Source organism: Malaclemys terrapin, chromosome 2, assembly GCF_027887155.1.
Source record: "Malaclemys terrapin pileata isolate rMalTer1 chromosome 2, rMalTer1.hap1, whole genome shotgun sequence".
Lineage (NCBI taxonomy): Eukaryota > Metazoa > Chordata > Testudines > Emydidae > Malaclemys > Malaclemys terrapin.
This window is the reverse complement of record NC_071506.1, coordinates 48,013,565-48,034,735: the sequence shown is the minus strand read 5'-3', so window position 1 is coordinate 48,034,735 and position 21,171 is coordinate 48,013,565. Positions and strand designations below refer to the sequence as shown.

The following is a 21,171-nucleotide window of genomic DNA, read 5'->3' as shown; positions in this document are numbered from 1 at the left end:
CTCCAGCGGATATGCTGAGCAGAGAATTCTCTCAAGACTACAAGTGGGACCTAAACAACAAAGGCCTACAGAACATATTCAAACACTGGGGTCACCCATCCATAGGCCTCTTCAGGAAATCCCAGAATTACAAATGCCCATAATTCTGCTTGAGAGCAGGGTGGGTTTCCAATCACTGGGCAATGCCTTCTTCCTCAAATGGGATGCATCTCTGCTATAAGTGTTTCCCCTGATCCCCCTACTGTTGAGGGTTAAATACAAAATAAGAACCCCCCCAAGGCCAAAGTCCTCTTGATAACCCCCACGTGGCCCAGACAAACTTGGTACTCGTACCTGTTGCGGATGACAGTACATACATTACCCACTCTTCCACTTGTGCCAAACCTTTTCTCACAGGATGCTGGACAGGTCTACCACCTGACCCTGGAGAGACTTCACCTGAGAGGATGGCTGCTACATGGTTTCATCATGACGAACTGACCTGAAGGACATAGTGAAGGTGAAAGACATATTACTAAAGAGCAGAAGGGCAACCACACATAGAATCATAGAAGATTAGGGTTGGAAGAGACCTCAGGAGGTCATCTAGTCCAACCCCCTGCTCAAAGCAGGACCAATCCCACTAAATCATCCCAGCCAGGGCTTTGTCAAGCAAGGCCTTAAAACCTCTAAGAATGCAGATTCCGCCACCTCCCTCGGTAACCCATTCCAGTGCTTCACCACCCTCTGAGTGAAATAGTTTTTTCCTAATATCTAACCTAGACCTCCACCTACTGCAACTTGAGACCATTGCTCCTTGTTCGGTCATCTGTCACTACTGAGAACAGCCGAGCTCCATCCTGTTTGGAACCCCCCTTCAGGTAGGTAGTTGAAGGCTGCTATCAAATCTCCCCCTCACTCTTCTCTTCTGCAGACTAAATAAGCCCAGTTCCCTCAGCCTCTCCTCATAAGTCTTGTGCCCCAGCCCCCAAATCATTTTTGTTGCCCTTGACTGGACTCTCTCCAATTTGTTCACATCCTTTCTGTGAAGGCCCAAAACCGGATGCAGTATTCCAGATGTGGCCTCATCAGTGCTGAATAGAGGGGAATAATCACTTCCCTCCATCTGCTGGCAATGCTCCTATTAATGCAGCCCAATATCTCGTCCACTGTAATCCCCAGGTCCTTTTCTGCAGAACTGCTGCTTAGCCAGTCGGTCTCCAACCTGTAGCAGTGCATGGGATTCTTCCGTCCTAAGTTCAGGACCTCTGCACTTGTCCTTGTTGAACCTCATCAGATTTCTTTTGGCCCAATCCTCCAATTTGTCTAGTTCACTCTGGACCCTATCCCTACCCTCCAGCATATCTACGTCTCCCCCCAGGTTAGTGTCATCCGCGATATACATATATATCTGCATAAATGGAAGAGATTCAAACATATGGTGTCAAAATAAACAAGCCAGGGCTGTTACCGCTCCCTTACCCATGATATTAGAATACATATTGGAGCTAAGGAAATCTGGATTATCCCGTAGTTCAATCAGAGTACATCTTGTGGCGCTTACCGCTTTCCACCACAAAGTGGACAGGATGTCTATATTTGTCCACCTGATCAGCAAATATTTCCTTAAGGAAATGAATACCCTAAAATATGTGTACCTACCCCACTTTGGGACTTGAACTTGGTACTACACTGCCTCACTGGGCCACCATTTGAACTCTTCGAAAAATAATCTCTGACACATCTGTCGATGAAGGTGGTGTTCTTAGTAGATATCAGCTAGAGGCTCTCATGGCACACCCACCATATATCATCTTTTTCAAGGACAAAGTCACCCTAAAACCTTACCCAAAATTTTTACCTAAAGTACCTTCTTCTTTCCACTTAAACCAATACTCTATATGTCAGATGTGTCTTAGCATTCTACCTTGAAAGAACTAAGCCCTTCAAAAAGTCACCGAGGCTTTTTATTTCGACTTTGGATCTATCTAAAAGTTCCACTATTTCCGAACAGAGGCTATCTAAATGGATTTCCAGGTGCATTCACGTTTGCTACCAATGGAAGGATCTGCAACCCTCAGTGGGGATCCAAACCCACTCCACCAGATCGCTATCAACTTTAGTAGCCTTTCTAAAAAACATACTGATCACGGACATATGTAGAGCAGCCACCTGGGTGTCTGCGCACACATTCACAAAACATTATGCAGTCAACCAGGGCTCAAGATTGGCTGCATTGTTAAGACTTATTGTGTTATCATCACTTACTCATGCAACTACCGAGAGGCACCACTCGACAGTCACCTGAAGTGGAGCACCCACAGAAATGGTCCTCGAAGAAGGAGAAGGTTACTCATCCTGTGCAGTAACTGAGGTGAGATTCTTTGAGATGAGTGTCACTGTGGGTGCTCCACTACCCACCCTTCTCCCCCCTACTTCAGAGTTCAATGTCCAGACTCTGTTGTAGAGAAGGAACTGAAGAGCAAGGGTCTGGTCATGCGGTGTTAGTTAGGCGCCAACAACAGTGTGAGACAGGGAGAGGGCATGCACAACCTAGATGAGCACTGCTGCAGAAATTCTCTGATCAAAGGCACAGAGACACACATCACCTGAAGTGGAGCACTCAGAGGGACATCCATCTCGAAGAGCCTCAGTTACTGTACTGGGTGAGTAACCTTCTCTTCAAGACCTCCTGTTCGAAGGCCCCTTGCTGTTTTCTAGTAAAACTGATAAGAGGCTTCATAGCCTTAAGGATTCACAGACACCACGGTCACTAAGTGACTGAAGCGCTGATCAAAGGGGAGAGCCTGGCTGAAGGTGAGAAGCATCTAAGTTTGTAAGGGCATTGAAAGTGTTAAGATCAGCTTAGAATGCATTTTGCTTTTATTTCATTTGACCAAACCCCTAGACTTTCTACTGCAGATAAGCACTCCTTTAAACCTATCTCCCCTCAGACTTTTTAAGTGGATCTCTGAATATATTATTGCCTACTATGGTTTCAACGAGGTTACATATATAATAAGAGTGACTGGATACTCTACTGCTATGTCTGTATCTATATTCAAAGACGTTCCAGTTACTGAGATTTGCAGGGCAGCAACATGGTCCTTGGTGCACACATTTTCTGACTACTATGCCCTAATTCATGCTGCAAGATCAGATGCAGCAGTAATCAATGCAGTTCTTTCTTCAGTGATAGACTCTGTTCCAAAACTCCTACCTCTTTAAAGGGTTACTGCTAAGGAGTCACCTAAAGTGGAATACCCACAGGGACGCTACTTGAAGACGGAGCGGTGACTCAACTTGTGCAGTAACTGGAGTTCTTTGAGATGCATATCCCTGTGGGTGCTCTGCAACCCACCCTCCTCCCCTGCTTCAGAGCTGCCTCTGTGGGTTTTGCAGTAGAGAAGGAACTGAGGGCAGTTCACCGGTGTAGCCCTATATAGGCTTGGTACAGGGCATAAGGATATGTAGAGTGCATGTGTGGGCAGAAAGGGTACTGCTACTAAAAATCTCCAATCAGAGGCCCGGGGCACATGTCCCTAAAGTGGAACATCCAAAGGGACACACATTTTAAAGAACTCCAGTTACTTCACAAGGTGAGTAACCTCTCCTTTCCCTGCAATTCCTTGTCCTGACAGCTGGGTGCTACTATGATGACAGGACCCTTAAATGAGAACAGAAAGTGTTTTTCTTGTGCTCTCAGTGCTCCACTTGCTGGTATTCAGGCAGTATGGAGGAGAAGGAGGAAGAGGAAGAAGCAGCGCTACTTAAATGCATAGAGGTTAGGAGCAGAGAAATTAGGGAGACAGGCTGGGAGTTGATAGGAGCAGGGCAGAAAGGAACAGAAGGGGGCAGGATGGTGGCAGTAGCGAAATGCTAGGGGTTGGGAAGGGCAGGCTGGGTAGGGATAGGGGCAAAAAGGTCTGTACCCCAAAATGCCCTTCTAAAGCATGGGATACAACTGAAGTTTTTTAAGTCTCAGTAGCTGTGAAACTCACAGGCAAAGTGTGTGTCTCATTCCTCTTCAGTGGCTGATCCATGTATTCAGCATATGGTGTGAATGGTGTGCAGTAAATAAGGCATGGGGCCACACATTGAATTATGAGGAAAAATGAAATATTGAATACTTGCTCATTTGATGAACACCGTCTATCCTGTATACTGATTGAGGCACCGGTCCTGTGGGGAAAAAATATAATATGTAGTCATATAATTACAGATTGTATCATAATGCAGACTCAGAAATGAGCTGAATTAAGGCTGCACAGGAACTTTAATTCTGACATTTCCTAACTTTTGAGAACTTGACTTTCTAGTGTTAATTTTTGTATTGCCTTTTTTGTTTGTAGTACATATACAATGCCAAGTATCATGTTCTTTCTAATACAGCTCTGTGAACAATATTTTTGTTTAAACCATTTTGCTTATCCATTTGTAGGAAGCTGTGATAAAAATCTGTATTTGTTATGGATTATCTCTGTTGTTTTGTTTTATTTTGTTTAGAGAATGGTTTTTCTTACTTTCCCATGAAGTTCTAAACCCTATGTACTGTCTATTTGAGTATGCTGGCAAGAGCAACTATTGTCTGCAGATAAATCCAGCATCAACAATTAATCCAGATCATCTTTCATATTTCTGTTTCATTGGGCGCTTTATTGCTATGGTAAGTTGAATTCTAAAAGTGTTATTTTTTTGTTGTTTTGGTTAATTTTAAATTTGTTACAGAAACAATAAAATATATGTATCTTCTTACATTTCTTCCCTAATATTTTTTCAGCTCTAGCTAAATAGGAGACTTAAGTATGTACGGCTGTTGATCCAGGATCATTCATTAACTATAAGTCTTATATTCATAAGATTCCTGAGGATGATCATAAAGTTTGTGAGCAGAAAAGAAGTGTCAAAATGTTAGTCTAAGTTTGATCCAGATATTTGATACAGAATGTTGATTTGATTTTTTTTCATATACCTCATTTGACTGTCTAAATAAGTATCTTCTTGAAAATCTGTCCAAAATCTTCATAGGAAAGACTCTCCAACCTATGTAGGCTACAGCAAAAGTATACATTAATTTAATTTTTACAAAAGACTAATCAAAAACTACTGAAATATTGTTTACTGTACACTGTAAATCATCTCAAGCTTGATTCTCACTGAACCTGAACGGAGCTTAGGTGTAATGGAGGATGATAGGGAGCTGATCGCACCATCCTTTGATACTCAGTCACCCATACCCTCCTTAAATTAAAAGGGTCATTTTAACATATGCCACTGGCATAAGGTCCCTTATGCACCTAATGTCTGAAAATTTAGCTGTAATGGAGACCCTCTCTGCCATGCTCCTTCCCTTCCTCTATTGACATGCCTTCCTTTCCACATCACCATTATGCCTTCTGCTGGGAAGGACAGGGTGGAGCACATAGGAGGAAGGCTCTATAAGCCTAGATGCAATGCCTTACAGATCCTTGAACTGAACCAGGAGTCCTGAATCATAAATTTCTCTGCTATTAACAAATACCCGGGAAACCCTCTGGCAAATTGTGTGTGTCGGTCCATGTAGTAGTAAGCAGCTGTTTATTCCTTTAGCTCAAGCAGAAGAGGTCTGCTGTTGATCTACAGGTCTGAACCCAACTGATGAACTGACATGGGGTTAAATGATTCCACATGATAGAATTTCTGTTGTGTTTTTTTTAGTTTAGGGTTTTTTTTTTTTTTTAAATTTCCATCCAAAAACACTAGTAAAGTGTTACGGTTGCAAAGTCAAGCACTCAAAAATTAGAAAATGTCAAAATTAAGATTGACTGTGCAACCTTAGTTTTCATGGTTTCATAGATTCCAAGGTGAGATGGGACCATTGTGATCATGTGGTCTGACCTTCTGTGTAGCACAGCCATAGAACTTCACCAAAATAATATTTAAAGCATATCTTTAAAAAAAAAAAAAATCAAATCTTGATTTAAAAATTGCAAGGGTTGGAGAATCCATCACGACTTGTGATAAATTGTGCCAGTGGTTAATTACCCTCACTATTAAAAATGTATGCCATATTTCCAGTCTGAATTTGTCTAGCTTCAACTTCCAGCCACTGAATTGTGTTATACCTTCCTCTGCTAGATTGATGAGCCCATAATTAAATATTTTATTCCCCATGTAGGTACTCACAGGCTGTAATCAAATTAACACTTATTTAGCTTAACAACTAGAAGATTAATTGAGCTCCTTGTCTTTATCACTATAGTGGAGGCTTTCTAATCCGTTAATCACTCTCATGGATCTTCTCTGAACCCTCTTCAATTTATCAAGTTTCAGAGTAGCAGCCGTGTTAGTCTGTATCCGCAAAAAGAACAGGAGTACTTGTGGCACCTTAGAGACTAACAAATTTATTAGAGCATAAGCTTTCATGGGCTACAGCCCACTTCTTCAGATGCATATAGAATGGAACATATATTGAGGAGATGTGTATATACACACATACAGAGAGCATGAACAGGTGGGAGTAGTCTATCTCCTCAATATATGTTCCATTCTATATGCATCCCCCTATGCTGGAACCCTTCTGTCCCATCTCCTTCAAGTCCCTGTCCCAGTCCTGTCTTTTCCATACTGTTGTCTCCTGGTCCCAGTCTCATTTTCATTTTCCACACCATCTCAGTCTCCACTCTTCAGGATTGGGCTCCCTGTTAGTCTCAGTCTCCCTCCTCTACATGCCACTATCTGTTCTGAAGTGCACCAGATGTGACCAACTATAGCATACAATGTTCTGATTAGGGTAATGAAAGCAATCCTTGTAATTCCTCATAACTTGGATTCAGAGTGTATTATCTTGTGTGCAAGAATCAAACTAAATTCAAACCAAAGATAAAGGTTTGGAATCACTGATGACCACAAAGTGGACACTCTTGGTCACCACTGCTACTTGAGAAATCTGAACAATGCATACCTACACAAGGCCAAGTAAGCAGCCTAAGAGGTGCTTGCTTGGCAAAGTTAACGCAACTGAAAACAGTGTCTAATAGTGGGAAATGTGAGGCAACCTTAATAATAGGTAGCGCTACCAGTCCCACCTGTAATATATAAATACTAATCCAAGATGGCAGTCTACTTAATTGTTAAGGTTTTTTCCCCTGAAATTAAACATTTCTGGCTTGGTAGGTTGTGGTGCAAAAGTACTTTGTTAGAAGTGATTTGAATGAGGTAACGGTAGAGCATACCATTTTTGAAGGTCACTCCAAACGTAAGAGTCACTCTGAAAGAAATGCAGACATTTGCGAGAAGAGATATTAGGGATAATAAGGTGGGGATCACAGGCAGATTGTAGGAGTAGAAAATAAAAAGAAAAAAGGTCAAAGGTAAGAGGTGACAGATATTTAAAGGCAAGTAATTTGTAATTAAAATCTATTTGAAGTGAGTAGTGAAATGTTCATCAAAACTTAATTTCTCAGGCATGTTATAATAGGATGAATACTTTTTAAAAGTCTGCATAAGTTGAAATGTAGTTTTTAGCCTTCTGGCAGGTCCAGAGAGCATCAGTAATGAAATCACAACTGTCTTTTTTTTTTTTTTTTTTTTTTTTTTTTTTAAGAGCGTTCTCTCAGTGCCAAGTAAATATGAGCAACACAATTTAAAATGAATCATCTAAGTGAGTAAAATGTAGTGGATCAGAACTGAGCAAAACTGAGGGTTTCACAGAAGAGAGATTGTGTTCTTTTATGTTTGTAAAGTGCTTAGCACATCGTTACTGCTATGTAAAGAACAAATAGAATTAATAACCAGAGCAGATGCTGTGTGCATGCAGACGCATATGTGCGTACACACACTCAGAAAATAGGGATGACAGTAAAAAGATTTCAATCAAAGAGTCACATTTCCAAAGTCTATTTAATTGACCCATGAGGAATCTCTTCCAGGAGCATTTCAGTGATTCAGTTTTAAAAATCTTGTTTACGTACTGTGATATTAATATATATATTTTTTCTAGATAGAGCAGTAGTACCTTAGGAGCATCAAGTGACAATTGGTTTTAAGCACATATGCCAATACAGCTTATGAAGAAATGTTAGATGTTTTCTGTCAGGCTTACTGTTACATAGGAAAATAATATACCTAAGAATTTACAACTTATGTAATTATAAAGATTCATTGCCAAACCAAATATCTATCAAAAAATTTATATTCGTTTCTTTATACTTGCCATTTTATGGGTCTTTTTTGAGACATCTAAGTGTTACTCTTGGTGGGCAATTTTTTTTCCATCTGCTATTTACGTAACTTCTTTTCTGAAAGATTACTTGAGCCATGCAAAAATGAGTTGAAGCAATTGTCATTTAAACTTTTTTCTTCCTCCCCTCTACAGGCATTGTTTCATGGCAAATTTATTGACACGGGTTTTTCTCTGCCATTCTACAAGCGCATGCTAAGTAAGAAACTTACTATTAAAGATTTGGAATCTATTGATACTGAATTTTATAATTCCCTAATTTGGATAAGGTTTGTAGATTTTTTTTTTTTTTCAGATGTTATAGTTCAAAAAAATAGTTAAATGTTTATATTTGTTTGATTTTTCTTTTGCTTGTTTCTTTCCACAGGGACAACAACATTGAAGAGTGTAATTTAGAAATGTACTTTTGTGTTGACATGGAACTTTTGGGAAAAGTTACTTCTCATGAACTGAAATCAGGAGGCTCAAATATCTTGGTAACTGAGGACAACAAAGAAGAATACATTGGGTAGGCAATTATAGTAACTCCTCACTTAAAGTTGTCCTGGTTAATGTTGTTTCGTTGTTACATTGCTAGCTGGTGGCGGCTTGGAACCAGGGTGGACTGGCAGCCCCCCTATGAGCTCCCCACTTCCCTAAGTTCCCTGTGTGGCAGCCTCCCAGCAGGCTATCAATTGCCAGCAGTTCAGCTGTCCCTCCCCCCACTGCCATGTGCTGCTCCTGCCCTCTGCCTTGGAGCTGCTCCCCGGAGCCTCCTGCTTTCTGTGCTGGGGTGAGGTAAATGGGGGACAGGAGCAGGGGGGAGGGGGACACCCTGACATTAGCCCCCCTCTTCCCATCTCCATAGAGCAAGGGGGACACATGATAGGGCTTAGGACGGAGGAAGCTTGCTGGTAGCAGCTGCTGTCTCAACTTGCTGATCTACTTAAAAAGGCAATGTACTTAGAGTGGGGTCAGCGTACTTAAATGGGCAATGCGCATCTCTCTCTCACTCACACACACACAGTGTGTCTCTCTGTCTCCCATGCTGTCTCCCCTCCCTCCATTTGTGCTGCCTTGTAGAGTATGAGGCTACATTAACAACAATGTGTTAACGCTTGAGGGCTCAGCCGAGTGCTAGGTCATCATGTAGCAGTAAGGCATTCCCTGGGAACTATCCCATCCTCTGACTTTACCACCTCAACCAAGCTTCACAATCATCATTGCTGTGTACAGTATTAAATTGTTTGTTTAAAATTTATAATATAGTCTTTTGTCTGGTGGAAAAACTTTTCCCTGGAACCTAACCCCCCCATTTACATTAATTTTTATGGGGAAATTGAATTTGTTTAACATAGTTTTGCTTAAAGTCGCATTTTTCAGGAACATAACTACAACGTTAAGCAAGGAGTTACTGTATAGGAGTTTAAAAGAATGCCAAATATTTTTTTAATTTTGTTGCTTTAGTCAATGTTTATTTGGCAAATGTATGACTGTTTTTCACTACGTATTTAAGAAGCAGAAGTCAACCTGTTTGCTTTCTCCCCTTTCTTTCGTATACAGTCTTGGAGAGCTTTACTGAATGGAGAGTTCACACGTGATAACTTTCTATATCTTACCAAATAGCATAATTTTTTTTGTTTTGTTTTTTAATTTCCTAGTGACTCATGACCTGAGTAGACTATAGAGTGCCTGGGTATATAATATGAACTGTATACAAGTTACATTAAAATAGTTTAAAAACACTTTAGGGTTTAAAATTCAAGTGTGTGTGTGCGGCTTGCTGTAGAGCCACTCCAGCAACAGGCAGTGTGACTGTCCCTAGGACCACCTGAGCAGCTGGCCTGGAAGCCAGCTGCTTGGGTGGCCCTGGGTTCAGCCACACTGGCCTCTGCAGAAGTCACAGAAAGTCACAGAATCTGTGACTTCCACGATCTCTGTGACAAACACAGAGCCTTAGTTATAGGCCCTTCTGCCCCTGTAACCCTTTCCTGTCTCTGTCTCTCTGTTCTTAGCTGCCCACCCAAACTTCTGCCCTTCTCTCCCTCTGATCCTATCTAAGTGGGTGGGGGGAAGGATAGCTCAGTGGTTTGAGCATTGGCCTGCTAAACCCAGGGTTGTGAGTTCAATCCTTGAGGGGGCCATTTAGGGATCTGGGACAAAAATCTGTCTGGGGATTGGTCCTGCTTTGAGCAGGGGGTTGGACTAGATGACCTTCCCGAGGTCCCTTCCAACCCTGGTATTCTATGATTCTATGAAGCCCTCTTCCCCCTGCTTCTATTAAACCTCCCCTACTTTAACTAACATCCCTCTCCTCCTCTACACCTATTTGCCCCATCTGCTCCCCCCACAGTCTCATGTTCTCCTTCCTCCGATGCTGTGCCACCCATGTCCTGCAGCTCCTTCTCTCCTTGTCCATCCATCTATACAACCCCCTACTCCCCAAATTGTGCGTTCCAGTGTAGCTGTTGCTTCATTCTCCCTCTCATTACCTGGATGCCAGCACAGGGAGTACTAAGAGCACAGCACAGTGTCACCTGCTCAGTTTCTGTGCTCAACTCAACAGCAACCCCCAGCAGCTGGGAGGAGCAGTTGCAGGGAAAACCCTGCTCAGTTCTGCAGTCCTGGGCTGGAGCACGCTAAGTTGCTTTGTGGGGATGACACATGCGTAGTCCAACCAGCACATTGGAGCTTAAAAGTTCTGGAGCACGCTCAGGCAGACAATCTTCAGAGATTTTTTTTTCTATCAAACTAACAAGTCTCTGAGCATGTGTGAAATGAGATTTTTAGAGGTTCTTAACTTGGCTTAATTTAGCAAATTTTCATGGGGATAACAAAAGCCACCTCCGAAGCCAGAGTGATTCTCCTCCCCCCGCTCCTGCTAGATATAAAATCCCTGCTCCAAAGCTTGAAGTTTCTCAATTAAATGGTTGTATGTTTTTTAATTAACATTGGCTAAATAATGGATTCCCCCCTAATCATTGCATTTGGAAAAGATAGACTTTTTTCAGCTTCTCCTCCCCTCCACAAAAATAAAACAGCATGAGGCAGACATCCTGAATGGAAGATGTCTGCAGTTTGACTAAGGGTATGTCTACACTACGAAATTAGGTCAAATTTATAGAAGCCGGTTTTATAGATATCGGTTTTATACAGTCAATTGTGTGTGTCCCCACATAAAATGCTCTAAGTGCATGAAGCCAGCGGACCGCGTCCACAGTACCGAGGCTAGCGTCGACTTCCGGAGCGTTGCACTGTGGGTAGCTATCCCACAGTTCCCACAGTCTCCGCCGCCCATTTGAATTCTGGGTTGAGATCCCAATGCCTGATGATGCAAAACAGTGTCGCGGGGGGTTCTGGGTACATGCTGTCAGGCCCCTCCCCCTCCATCAGAGCAACGGTAGACAATCGATTTGCGCCTTTTTACCTGGGTTACCTGTGCAGACAACATACCACGGCAAGTATGGAGCCCGCTCAGCTCAGCTCACCATCACCATATGTCATCTGGGTGCCGGCAGACGTGGTACTGCATTGCTACACAGCAGCAGCTAATTGCCTTTTGGCAGTAGATGGTGCAGTATGACTGGTAGCCTTCATCGGCTATCTGGGTGCTGGCAGACGTGGGGCTGCATTGCTACACAGCAGCAGCCCCTTGCCTTTTGGCAGTAGATGGTGTACTAAGACTGTTATCTGTCGTCGTCGTATTCCAGTTCAATCCGAGGCTCCTGGAGACTCAGTCCTGCCGGCAGTCTGATTGAACCGTCTTGACGATGATGGCTAGCAGTCGTAGTACAGTATCTTCTGCCAAGCACCCAGAAGATGCTGAGGGCTATCAGTCATGCTGCACCGTCTACTGCCAGCTTAAGATGTAAAAAATAGATGTATTCATTTGCTTTCCCCTCCCGCCGTGAAATCAAAGGCCTGCTAAACCCAGGGTTTTGAGTTCAATCTTTGGGGGGGCCATTCTGTGTGACAGTTGTTTGTGTTTCTCCCTGATGCACAGCCACCTTTGTTGATTTTAATTCCCTGTACCTGTACGCCATGTCGTCAGTCGCCCCTCCCTCCCTCCGTCAGTTTTGCGCCTTTTTTCAGACCAGACGCCATAGCACTGGGATCATGGAGCCCGCTCAGATCACCGCAGCAATTATGAGCACTATGAACACCACACGCATTGTCCTGGAGTATATGCAGAGCCAGGACATACAAAGGAAAACCAGGACCAGCCGATGAGGTGATTGCAGCGCAGCGACGAGAGTTGTGAGGAAATTGACATGGACGCAGCCCTCACACAAGGTACGGGCCCTATCAATGTTCAAATCATGGTGTTACTGGGGCAGGTTCATGCCATGGAACGCCGATTCTGGGCCCGGGAAACAAGCACAGACTGGTGGGACCGCATGGTGCAGGTGTGGGACGATTCCCAGTGGCTGCGAAACTTTCGCATGCGTAAGGGCACTTTCATGGAACTTTGTGACTTGCTTTCCCCTGCCCTGAAGCACCAAAATACCAGGATGAGAGCAGCCCTCACAGTTGAGAAGCGAGTGGCGATAGCCCTGTGGAAGCTTGCAACGCCAGACAGCTACCGGTCAGTCGGGAATCAATTTGGAGTGGGCAAATCTACTGTGGGGGCTGCTGTGATCCAAGTTGCCAGGGCAATCAAAGACCTGCTGATATCAAGGGTAGTGACTCTGGGAAATGTGCAGGCCATAATGGATGGCTTTGCTGAAATGGGATTCCCAAACTGTGGTGGGGCGATAGACGGAACCCATATCCCTATCTTGGCACCGGAGCACCAAGCCACCAAGTACATAAACCGCAAGGGGTACTTTTCAATGCTGCTGCAAGCCCTGGTGGATCACAAGGGACGTTTCACCAACATCAACGTGGGATGGCCGGGAAAGGTACATGATGCTCACGTCTTCAGGCACTCTGGTCTGTTTCGAAAGCTGGAGGAAGGGACTTTCTTCCCGGACCAGAAACTAACCGTTGGGGATGTTGAAATGCCTATCGTGATCCTTGGGGACCCAGCCTACCCCTTAATGCCATGGCTCATGAAGCCATACACAGGCAGCCTGGACAGTAGTCAGGACCTGTTCAACTATAGGCCGAGCAAGTGCCAAATGGTGGTGGAATGTGCATTTGGACGTTTAAAAGCGCGCTGGCGCAGCTTACTGACTCGCTCAAACCTCAGCAAAAAGAATATTCCCATTGTTATTGCTGCTTCCTGTGCGCTCCACAATATCTGTGAGAGTAAGGGGGAGACATTTATTGTGGGGTGGGAGGTTGAGGCAAATCGCCTGGCCGCTGATTACGCGCGGCCAGACACCAGGTTAGAAGAGCACAGCAGGGCGCGGTGTGCATCAGAGAAGCTTTGAAAACGAGTTTTGTGACTGGCCAGGCTACGGTGTGAAACTTCTGTTTGTTTCTCCTTGATGAATCCTCCGCCCCCCCACACCCAGTTCACTCTACTTCCCTGTAAACCAACCAGCCCATCCTCCCCTCCCCCCTTCGAGCACCGCTTGCAGAGGCAATAAAGTCATTGTTACTTCACATTCATGCATTCTTTATTAATTCATCACACAACTTGGGGGATAATTGCCAAGGTAGCCCGAAAGGGGTGGGGGAGGAGGGAAAGAAAAGGAAACACTGCAGTTTAAAACTTTAACACTTATTGAAGGCCAGCCTTCCGATGCTCGGGCAATCATCTGGGGTGGAGTGACTGGGTGGCCGGAGGCCCCCCCACTGTGTTCTTGGGCGTCTGGGTGAGGAGGCAATGGGACTTGGGGAGGAGGGCTGTTGGTTACACAGGGGCTGTAGCGGTGGTCTCTGCTCCTGCTGCCTTTCCTGCAGCTCAACCATACGCTGGAGCATATCAGTTTGATGCTCCAACAGCCGGAGCATCGACTCTTGCCTTCTGTCTGCAAGCTGACGCCACCTATCATCTTCAGCCTGCCACTTGCTCTGTTCATCCTGCGATTCAGCCCACCACCTCTCCTCTCGTTCATATTGTGCTTTTCTGTAGTCTGACATTGACTGCCTCCACGCATTCTGCTGTGCTCTTTCAGCGTGGGAGGACATCTGGAGCTCCGTGAACATATCATTCCGAGTCCGCCGTTTTCTCCTTCTAATCTTTGCTAGCCTCTGTGAAGGAGAAACATTTGCAGCTGGTGGAGGAGAAGGGAGAGGTGGTTAAATAAGACATTTTAGAGAACAATGGGTACACTTTTTCACGTTAAATTTTGCTGTTCACATTACACAGCACATGTGCTTTCGTTACAAGGTCGCATTTTTCCTCTTACACTGAGGGCCTGCCGGTTTGCTGTGAGAGATCACTCACGCAGTGCCAGGAACAGAATTCGGCTTGCAGGCAGCCATGGTAAGCCACAGTGTTTTGGCTTTTTTAACCCTCATAACATGTGGGAATGGTTTCAAACAGTAGGGCCCTCATTTCCCATACCAAGGACCCATTGGGTTGGCCATTTAAAATGGGTTTGCAATGTAAAAGGAGGGGCTGGGGTTTCCAGGTTAACATGCAGCACAAACCCAACTACCCCCCCTTCCCCCCCAATTCTCTGGTATGAGCCATTCACCCCTCCCCCCCCCACCGCGTGGCTAACAGCGGGGAACATTTCTGTTTAGCCGAGCAGGAACGGGCACCTCTGAATGCCCCCTTAATAAAATCACCCCATTTCAACCAGGTGACCATGAATGATATCACTCTTTTGAGGATAACAAAGCGAGATAAGGAATGGATGTTGTCTGCATGCCAGCAAACACTGGGACCATACGCTGCCATGCTTTGTTATGCAATGATTCCAGACTACGTGCTACTGGCCTGGCGTGGTAAAGTGTCCTACCATGGCGGACGGGATAAGGCAGCTCTCCCCAGAAACCTTTTGCAAAGGCTTTGGGAGTACTTGAAGGAGAGCTTTCTGGAGATGTCCCTGGAGGATTTCCGCTCCATCCCCATAAACGTTAACAGACTTTTCCAGTAGCTGTACTGGCCGCGATTGCCAGGGCAAATTAATCATTAATCATTAACACTTGCTTTTAAACCATGTGTAATATTTACAAAGGTACACTCACCAGAAGTCCCTTGTGTGCCTTCAGGGTCTGGGAGCATGCCTTGGGTGAGTTCGGGGGTTACTGGTTCCAGGTCCAGGGTGATAAACATATCCTGGCTGTTGGGGAAACCAGTTTCTCCGCTTCCTTGCTGTGAGCTAGCTTCATTGTCATCATCGTCATCATCATCATCTTCCGCGTAACCCGAACCTGCTTCCCTGTTGCGTATTTCTCCATTGACGGAGTCAAAGCACATGGTTGGGGTAGTGGCGGCTGCACCCCCTAGACTGGCATGCAGCTCCGCGTAGAAGCGGCATGTTTGCGGTTCTGCCCCAGACCTATAGTTTGCCTCTCTGGTTTTGTGGTAGGCTTGCCTTAGCTCCTTAATTTTCACGCAGCACTGCTGTGCGTCCCTGTTTTGGCCTCTGTCCTTCATGGCCTTTGAGACCTTTTCTAATATTTTGCTATTTCGTTTACTGCTACGGAGTTCAGCTAGCACTGATTCGTCTCCCCATATGGGGAGCAGATCCCATACCTCCCGTTCTGTCCAGGCTGGAGCTCTTTTGCGATCCTGGGACTCCATCATGGTTACCTGTGCTGATGAGCTCTGCATGGTCACCTGTGCTCTCCACACTGGGCAAACAGGAAATTAAATTCAAAAGTTCGTGGGGCTTTTCCTGTCTACCTGGTCAGTGCATCTGAGTTGAGAGTGCTGTCCAGAGCAGTCACAATGAAGCACTGTGGGATAGCTCCCGGAGGCCAATAACGTCGAATTCCGTCCACACTACCCCAAATCTGACCCGCAAAGGCCGATTTTAGCGCTAATCCCCTCGTCGGAGGTGGAGTAAAGAAACCGGTTTAAAGGGCCCTTTAAGTCGAAAGAAAGGGCTTCGTCGTGTGGACGTGTCCAGGCTTAATTCGATTTAACTCTGCTAAAGTCGACCTAAACTCGTAGTGTAGACCAGGGCTCAGTTAAAAACAACTGAAAACAGGATCTTATAATGGGAAGTGTTGGGCAGACTGAAATTCTGGGTAATTATCAGATCTGCCTATAATATTTATATTTTTCATATATATATTTTTTTATAATTAATGGAGACCATCTGCACACCCAGATTATAGTAATTTTGAAGTAGCTCAAATGTTGTTTCTAAACAGATGGATAGTGTCCTTTTCTATTAAGAGTTTCCATCCTGAAGGGTGGCAGCACAGCACTTGAAACATTGATAGTTCAGATTGCAGACTAGCAGTAATATAGAGTATAACTTTGGATAGGGAAAGGAACTCAGGATCAAAATACTGCTCTGAAGTTAGTGTTTATAACATTGTGGACCTGATTTTTGCCCTATTTTACTGGTTTAAATCAGTAGTAACTCCATTGTAGTTTGTGGAGTTTCACCAGTGTCAGAGAGAGTAGAATCAGACCCTAATATGTATAAAAGGGGTAACCTTCCCACCACATTAATTCTTTTCTCTAAAATTTCTTTTTTCCCCCTCAGCCTAATGGCAGAATGGCGTTTTTCTCGGGGAGTAAGAGAACAAACCAAAGCTTTCCTTGATGGTTTTAATGAAGTTGTTCCCCTTCAGTGGCTACAGTATTTTGATGAAAAGGAGTTGGAGGTGAGGATTTATATTGTTTTATGTCTTTATTGTTAACATTTTGATATTCTAAGGAAGAATTGACTATATGGTATATGGATTTATTAATGAAAAGATCATCATGAATCAGATACCTATAATGTACTGTTAAAATATAAATATAAGGACCTGTTGCAGCATTTCCCTGGGCATTCAGACAGAGTTTCTGAAGGAGAATACCCATAAATTGTTGGATTTATCAGCTATCAGCTCCTTGGAGAGTGTCCCTTCCTATGATGCGCTCCTAGAGCCTTCAAAGGTTCCTTGTATCATTTTGGCTTCAGTACTGCATACTGCGAAGCAAGTGGCGGAAACTCGGTTTTGTCCTGGTGCAGGGATTTGAAGGCTTTTACTTCCATCTGGTCCCAAATTCTGTGATTGTAATCATGGTGAATGATAGAGCCCAGCAGAGCAAATTTAAGTCCACACCTAAGGGCAAGGACTCTAAAATGATGGATTTAGTGGTTAGGAAGATCTACATCTTCTCCTTCCTGAAAATGCAGATTACAAATCAGCAGGCATTGTCCAAATACAATCTTGTAAATTGGATGATGGTGTTTTAAGTTTACCGACCAACTACCTGACACCAGCAGAGAGGAATTTCGGACATCCATCATAGAGGGCAGCTTGGTGGCCAAGACACTGTTGCAATCTGCACAAGACATCGTGGATGCTTCGGTCAGAGTTTTATGGCCTCTATGGTGACCATGAAGAAGGTATCCTGATGGCAGAATTCAGGCATTGCTCCTAATGTGCACCATGCTATTGAGGATTTACCATTTGAATAGCTGGATGCTATTTTCGGACAATGCAGCCAAGACTGTGCATTCCTTCAAGGATTCTAGGCTGCCTTACGTCCCTTGGGAGAGTATATACTGGCAGTGCAAAGGCACCACATGGTGGTCAATAGCAGCAGCAATACTGTCCACAATGCATCCTTGGACACCCTTTTCCTCCCACAAGTCAGTGGGAACCCAGAAAGGTGCATAGGTCCCAGAGTAGAAGGCATTTGGGTCAGGGTTTGGCCAGTCAACACGCCTTCCCACAGTATCTCCTAAGTGCCCATTTTGACTCCTTTTTTCAGAGCAGTGGTCCAGTCATCACTCCCTTTACCCCACTTCTGTTCAGGGACAGGTTGGCTTTTATGGGGCTCAATCACAACCAACAGCTGTGTCTTACGCATTATTAGATCATGCTATGCTATCCAGTTCCTCTCCACTCCTCATTCCCACCCTCCCTCTCCATCCCTGTTCAGGGACCCCTCTCATGAGATACTTCTTGAGCAGGTCCACTCTCTGCTGGCTTTGGTGGAGGAAGTTCCTCCAGAACACTGGCATCAGGATTTCTATTCCAGTACTTTCTGGTTCCCAAATCCAAAGGAGGGCTAAGACCCATTCTTGACCTTCACAGTCTCAACAAACTTATCAGGTACGTGAGGTTCTGAATGGTCACCCTGTCAACTGTCCTCCCCACATTGTCTCAGAATGACTGACTGTTTTGCTGCCTTGGACCTTCAGAATGCCTGTTTTCATGTGGCGATTTTGTTGAGCCACAAAACATTCCTCCAATTCATTGTGGCGGAGTGCCATTTTCAGTACATGGTGCTGCCTTTTGGTCACTGACCACTCCCTGATGGGCTGGGGAGCACATCTGGGGTTGCTGAAAGTTCAGGGTCTATGGTTGGAGCAGGAGGCCTCACTGCATATTAACGTACTAGAGCTTCAGGCCATCTATGAGGCTTGCTGGGCCTTTCTGAACCACACCAGAGACTCAGTGGTTCACGTACTTACCAACAATATCACTCTGATATATTATGTGAACAGGCCAGGGGTAACTCACTTCAGGATGCTCTGCCAAGAGCGATCAGGTTGTGGTAGTTCTGCCTTGAGGAGAGTATCACCCTGATGGCTGATCACTTGCCCGGGGCCCAAAATCATCTCGCAGGAATTTTTCCCTGAATCACGAGTGGTCCCCGAAGATGAGTGTCTTGCGGGTCATCTTTGCAGGTTGGGGCATTCTGAGGATCGACCTGTTTGCTACAAGAGACAATAGGAAATGCTGTCCTTCTCAGTCCAGACTCCCTGACCAACACCTTTCATCTCGGCTGGCAGTCTGTTCTTCTGTACCCTTTTCCTCCAATACTGATAATTCCAAAAGTCATCCTCAAGCTAAAAGTGAATTGGGACAAAGCTTATCCTCATTCACCAGGCATGGCTGAGGCAGTGTTGGTTCTCTGACCTTCCCACGCTGTCAGTTCAGCCTCCCGTATCCCTTCCTCGCCATCCAGACATCATGTAGAATCATGGTTGCATCTTGCATTCAGTTCCCTGCATCTCACTGGGTGGCTGCTTTGTGGTTGAATGAGGAGAAAGTGTGTTATCAGTGGCCATTCAACAGGTATTATTAAAAAGTAGAAAGCCCTTTACCAGAATCACCTATTTTGCAAAATGAATTTGCCTGCAGAGTTAAGCTGATGCTGATCTCTATCCAGGACATCTTGGAGTACTTGCTGCATATTCGGTCATCAAGCCTTGCATTTAGCTCAATGAGTGTGCTCCTAGTGGCGATTTTCAGCATTTCATCCCCCCATTCATGGAAGATCATTTTTTTCCAGTGATATGTTAACAAGATTCTTAAAAGGGCTTCTTTGTCTCCATTCTCTGGTCAAAGAGCCAGTTCCTCTGTGTGAGTGGAGTTGTTGTGACCTGGCTCATGGGGATGCAATTTGTCCACATCCTTTCTGTAGTGGACGCAGTATTCCAGATGTGGCCTCACCAGTGCCGAATAGTGGGGAATAATCACTTCCCTCCATCTGCTGGCAATGCTTCTACTAATGCAGCCAAATATGCTGTTTTCCTTCTTGGCAACAAGGGCACACTGTTGATTCATATCCAACTTCTCGTCCACTGTAATCACCAGGTCCTCTTCTGCAGAGCTGCCGCTTAGCCAGTCGGTCCCCAGCCTGTAGCTGTGCATGGGATTCTTCCGTCCTAAATTAAGGACTCTGCACTTATCCTTGTTGAACCTCATCAGATTTATTTTGGCCCAATCCTCCAATTTGTCTAGGTCCCTCTGGACCCTATCCCTATCCTCCAGCATATCTACCTCTCCCCCCCAGCTTAGCATCATCTGAGAACTTGCTGAGGGTAAAATCCATCCCATCATTCAGATCCTTAATGAAGATGTTGAACAAAACCGGCCCCAGAACAGACCCCTGGGGCACTCTGCTTGATGCTGGCTGCCATCTAGACATGGAGCCATTGTTCACTACCCATTGAGCCTGACGATCTAGCCAGCTTTCTATCCACCTTTATTGTCCATTCAGCCAGTCCATACTTTTTTAACTTGCTGGCAAGAATACTGTGGGAGACTGTATCGACAGCTTTGCTAAAGTCAAGATATATCACATCCACTGCTTTCCCCATACCCACAGAGCCAGTTATCTTATTAGAAGGTAATCAGGTTGGTCAGGCATGACTTGCTGTTGGTGAATCCATGTTGACTGTTCCTGATCACCTTCCTCTTCTCCAAGTGTTTCAATATAGATTCCTTGAGGACCTGCTCCATGATTTTTCCAGGGACTGAGGTGAGGCTGACTGATCTGTAGTTCCCCGGATTCTCCTTCTTCCCATTTTTAAAGATGGGCACTATATTTGCCTTTTTCCCATCGTCCGGGACCTCCCCCAATCATCATAAGTTTTCAAAGATAATGGCCAATGGCTCTGCAATCACATCAGCCAACTCCCTCAGATGCATTAGATCTGGCCCCATGGACTTGTGCGTGTCCAGCTTTTCTAAATAGACCTTAACCTGTCATTTCACCACTGAGTGCTGCTCACCTCCTCCACATACTGTGCTGCCCAGTGCAGCAGTCTGGGAGCTGACCTGGTCTGTGAAGACTGAGGCAAAAAAAGCATTGAGTACTTCAGCTTTTTCCACATCATCTGTCTCTAGGTTGCCTCCCCCATTCAGTAAGAGTCCCACACTTTCCCTGACCACCTTGTTGCTAACATACCTGAGCACCATAGGCTTCCGTTGAATTTAGTGATAGTATTATATGCTGAACACCTTACAGGATTGGGCCCCCAGTAAGTGTACTCTTCAGAGCACTTAACAAACAAGAACTAATAAAGCCTTATGGTACCCTGTGAGGTAAGTAAAGGGTAGAGAAGAGTTGGATAAGAATGCAAGAGGTCTTGGTTCTGTGTTCAGACCAAGCCTTTTGTCTCTTCTTCATTGTGCAGATGTCTTTCATCTAGAGTACATAATCATTAAAAGGCAGTACAGTGCAT

The 21,171-nt window shown here is 44.7% G+C and overlaps 1 protein-coding gene across 3 annotated transcripts in view; it reads left to right on the top strand.

Annotated features, from left to right (window-relative positions):
• Positions 1-21,171, top strand: part of WWP1 (WW domain containing E3 ubiquitin protein ligase 1) — a 145,801-nt gene that overhangs the window by 99,019 nt on the left and 25,611 nt on the right. For all 3 annotated transcript variants that reach the window (XM_054017546.1, XM_054017547.1, XM_054017544.1), the window contains exons 17-20: positions 4,486-4,645; positions 8,336-8,469; positions 8,568-8,708; positions 16,741-16,861. In XM_054017546.1, coding sequence (XP_053873521.1) covers positions 4,486-4,645; positions 8,336-8,469; positions 8,568-8,708; positions 16,741-16,861 — 556 coding nt within the window. The remainder of the gene's footprint in view (positions 1-4,485; positions 4,646-8,335; positions 8,470-8,567; positions 8,709-16,740; positions 16,862-21,171) is intronic.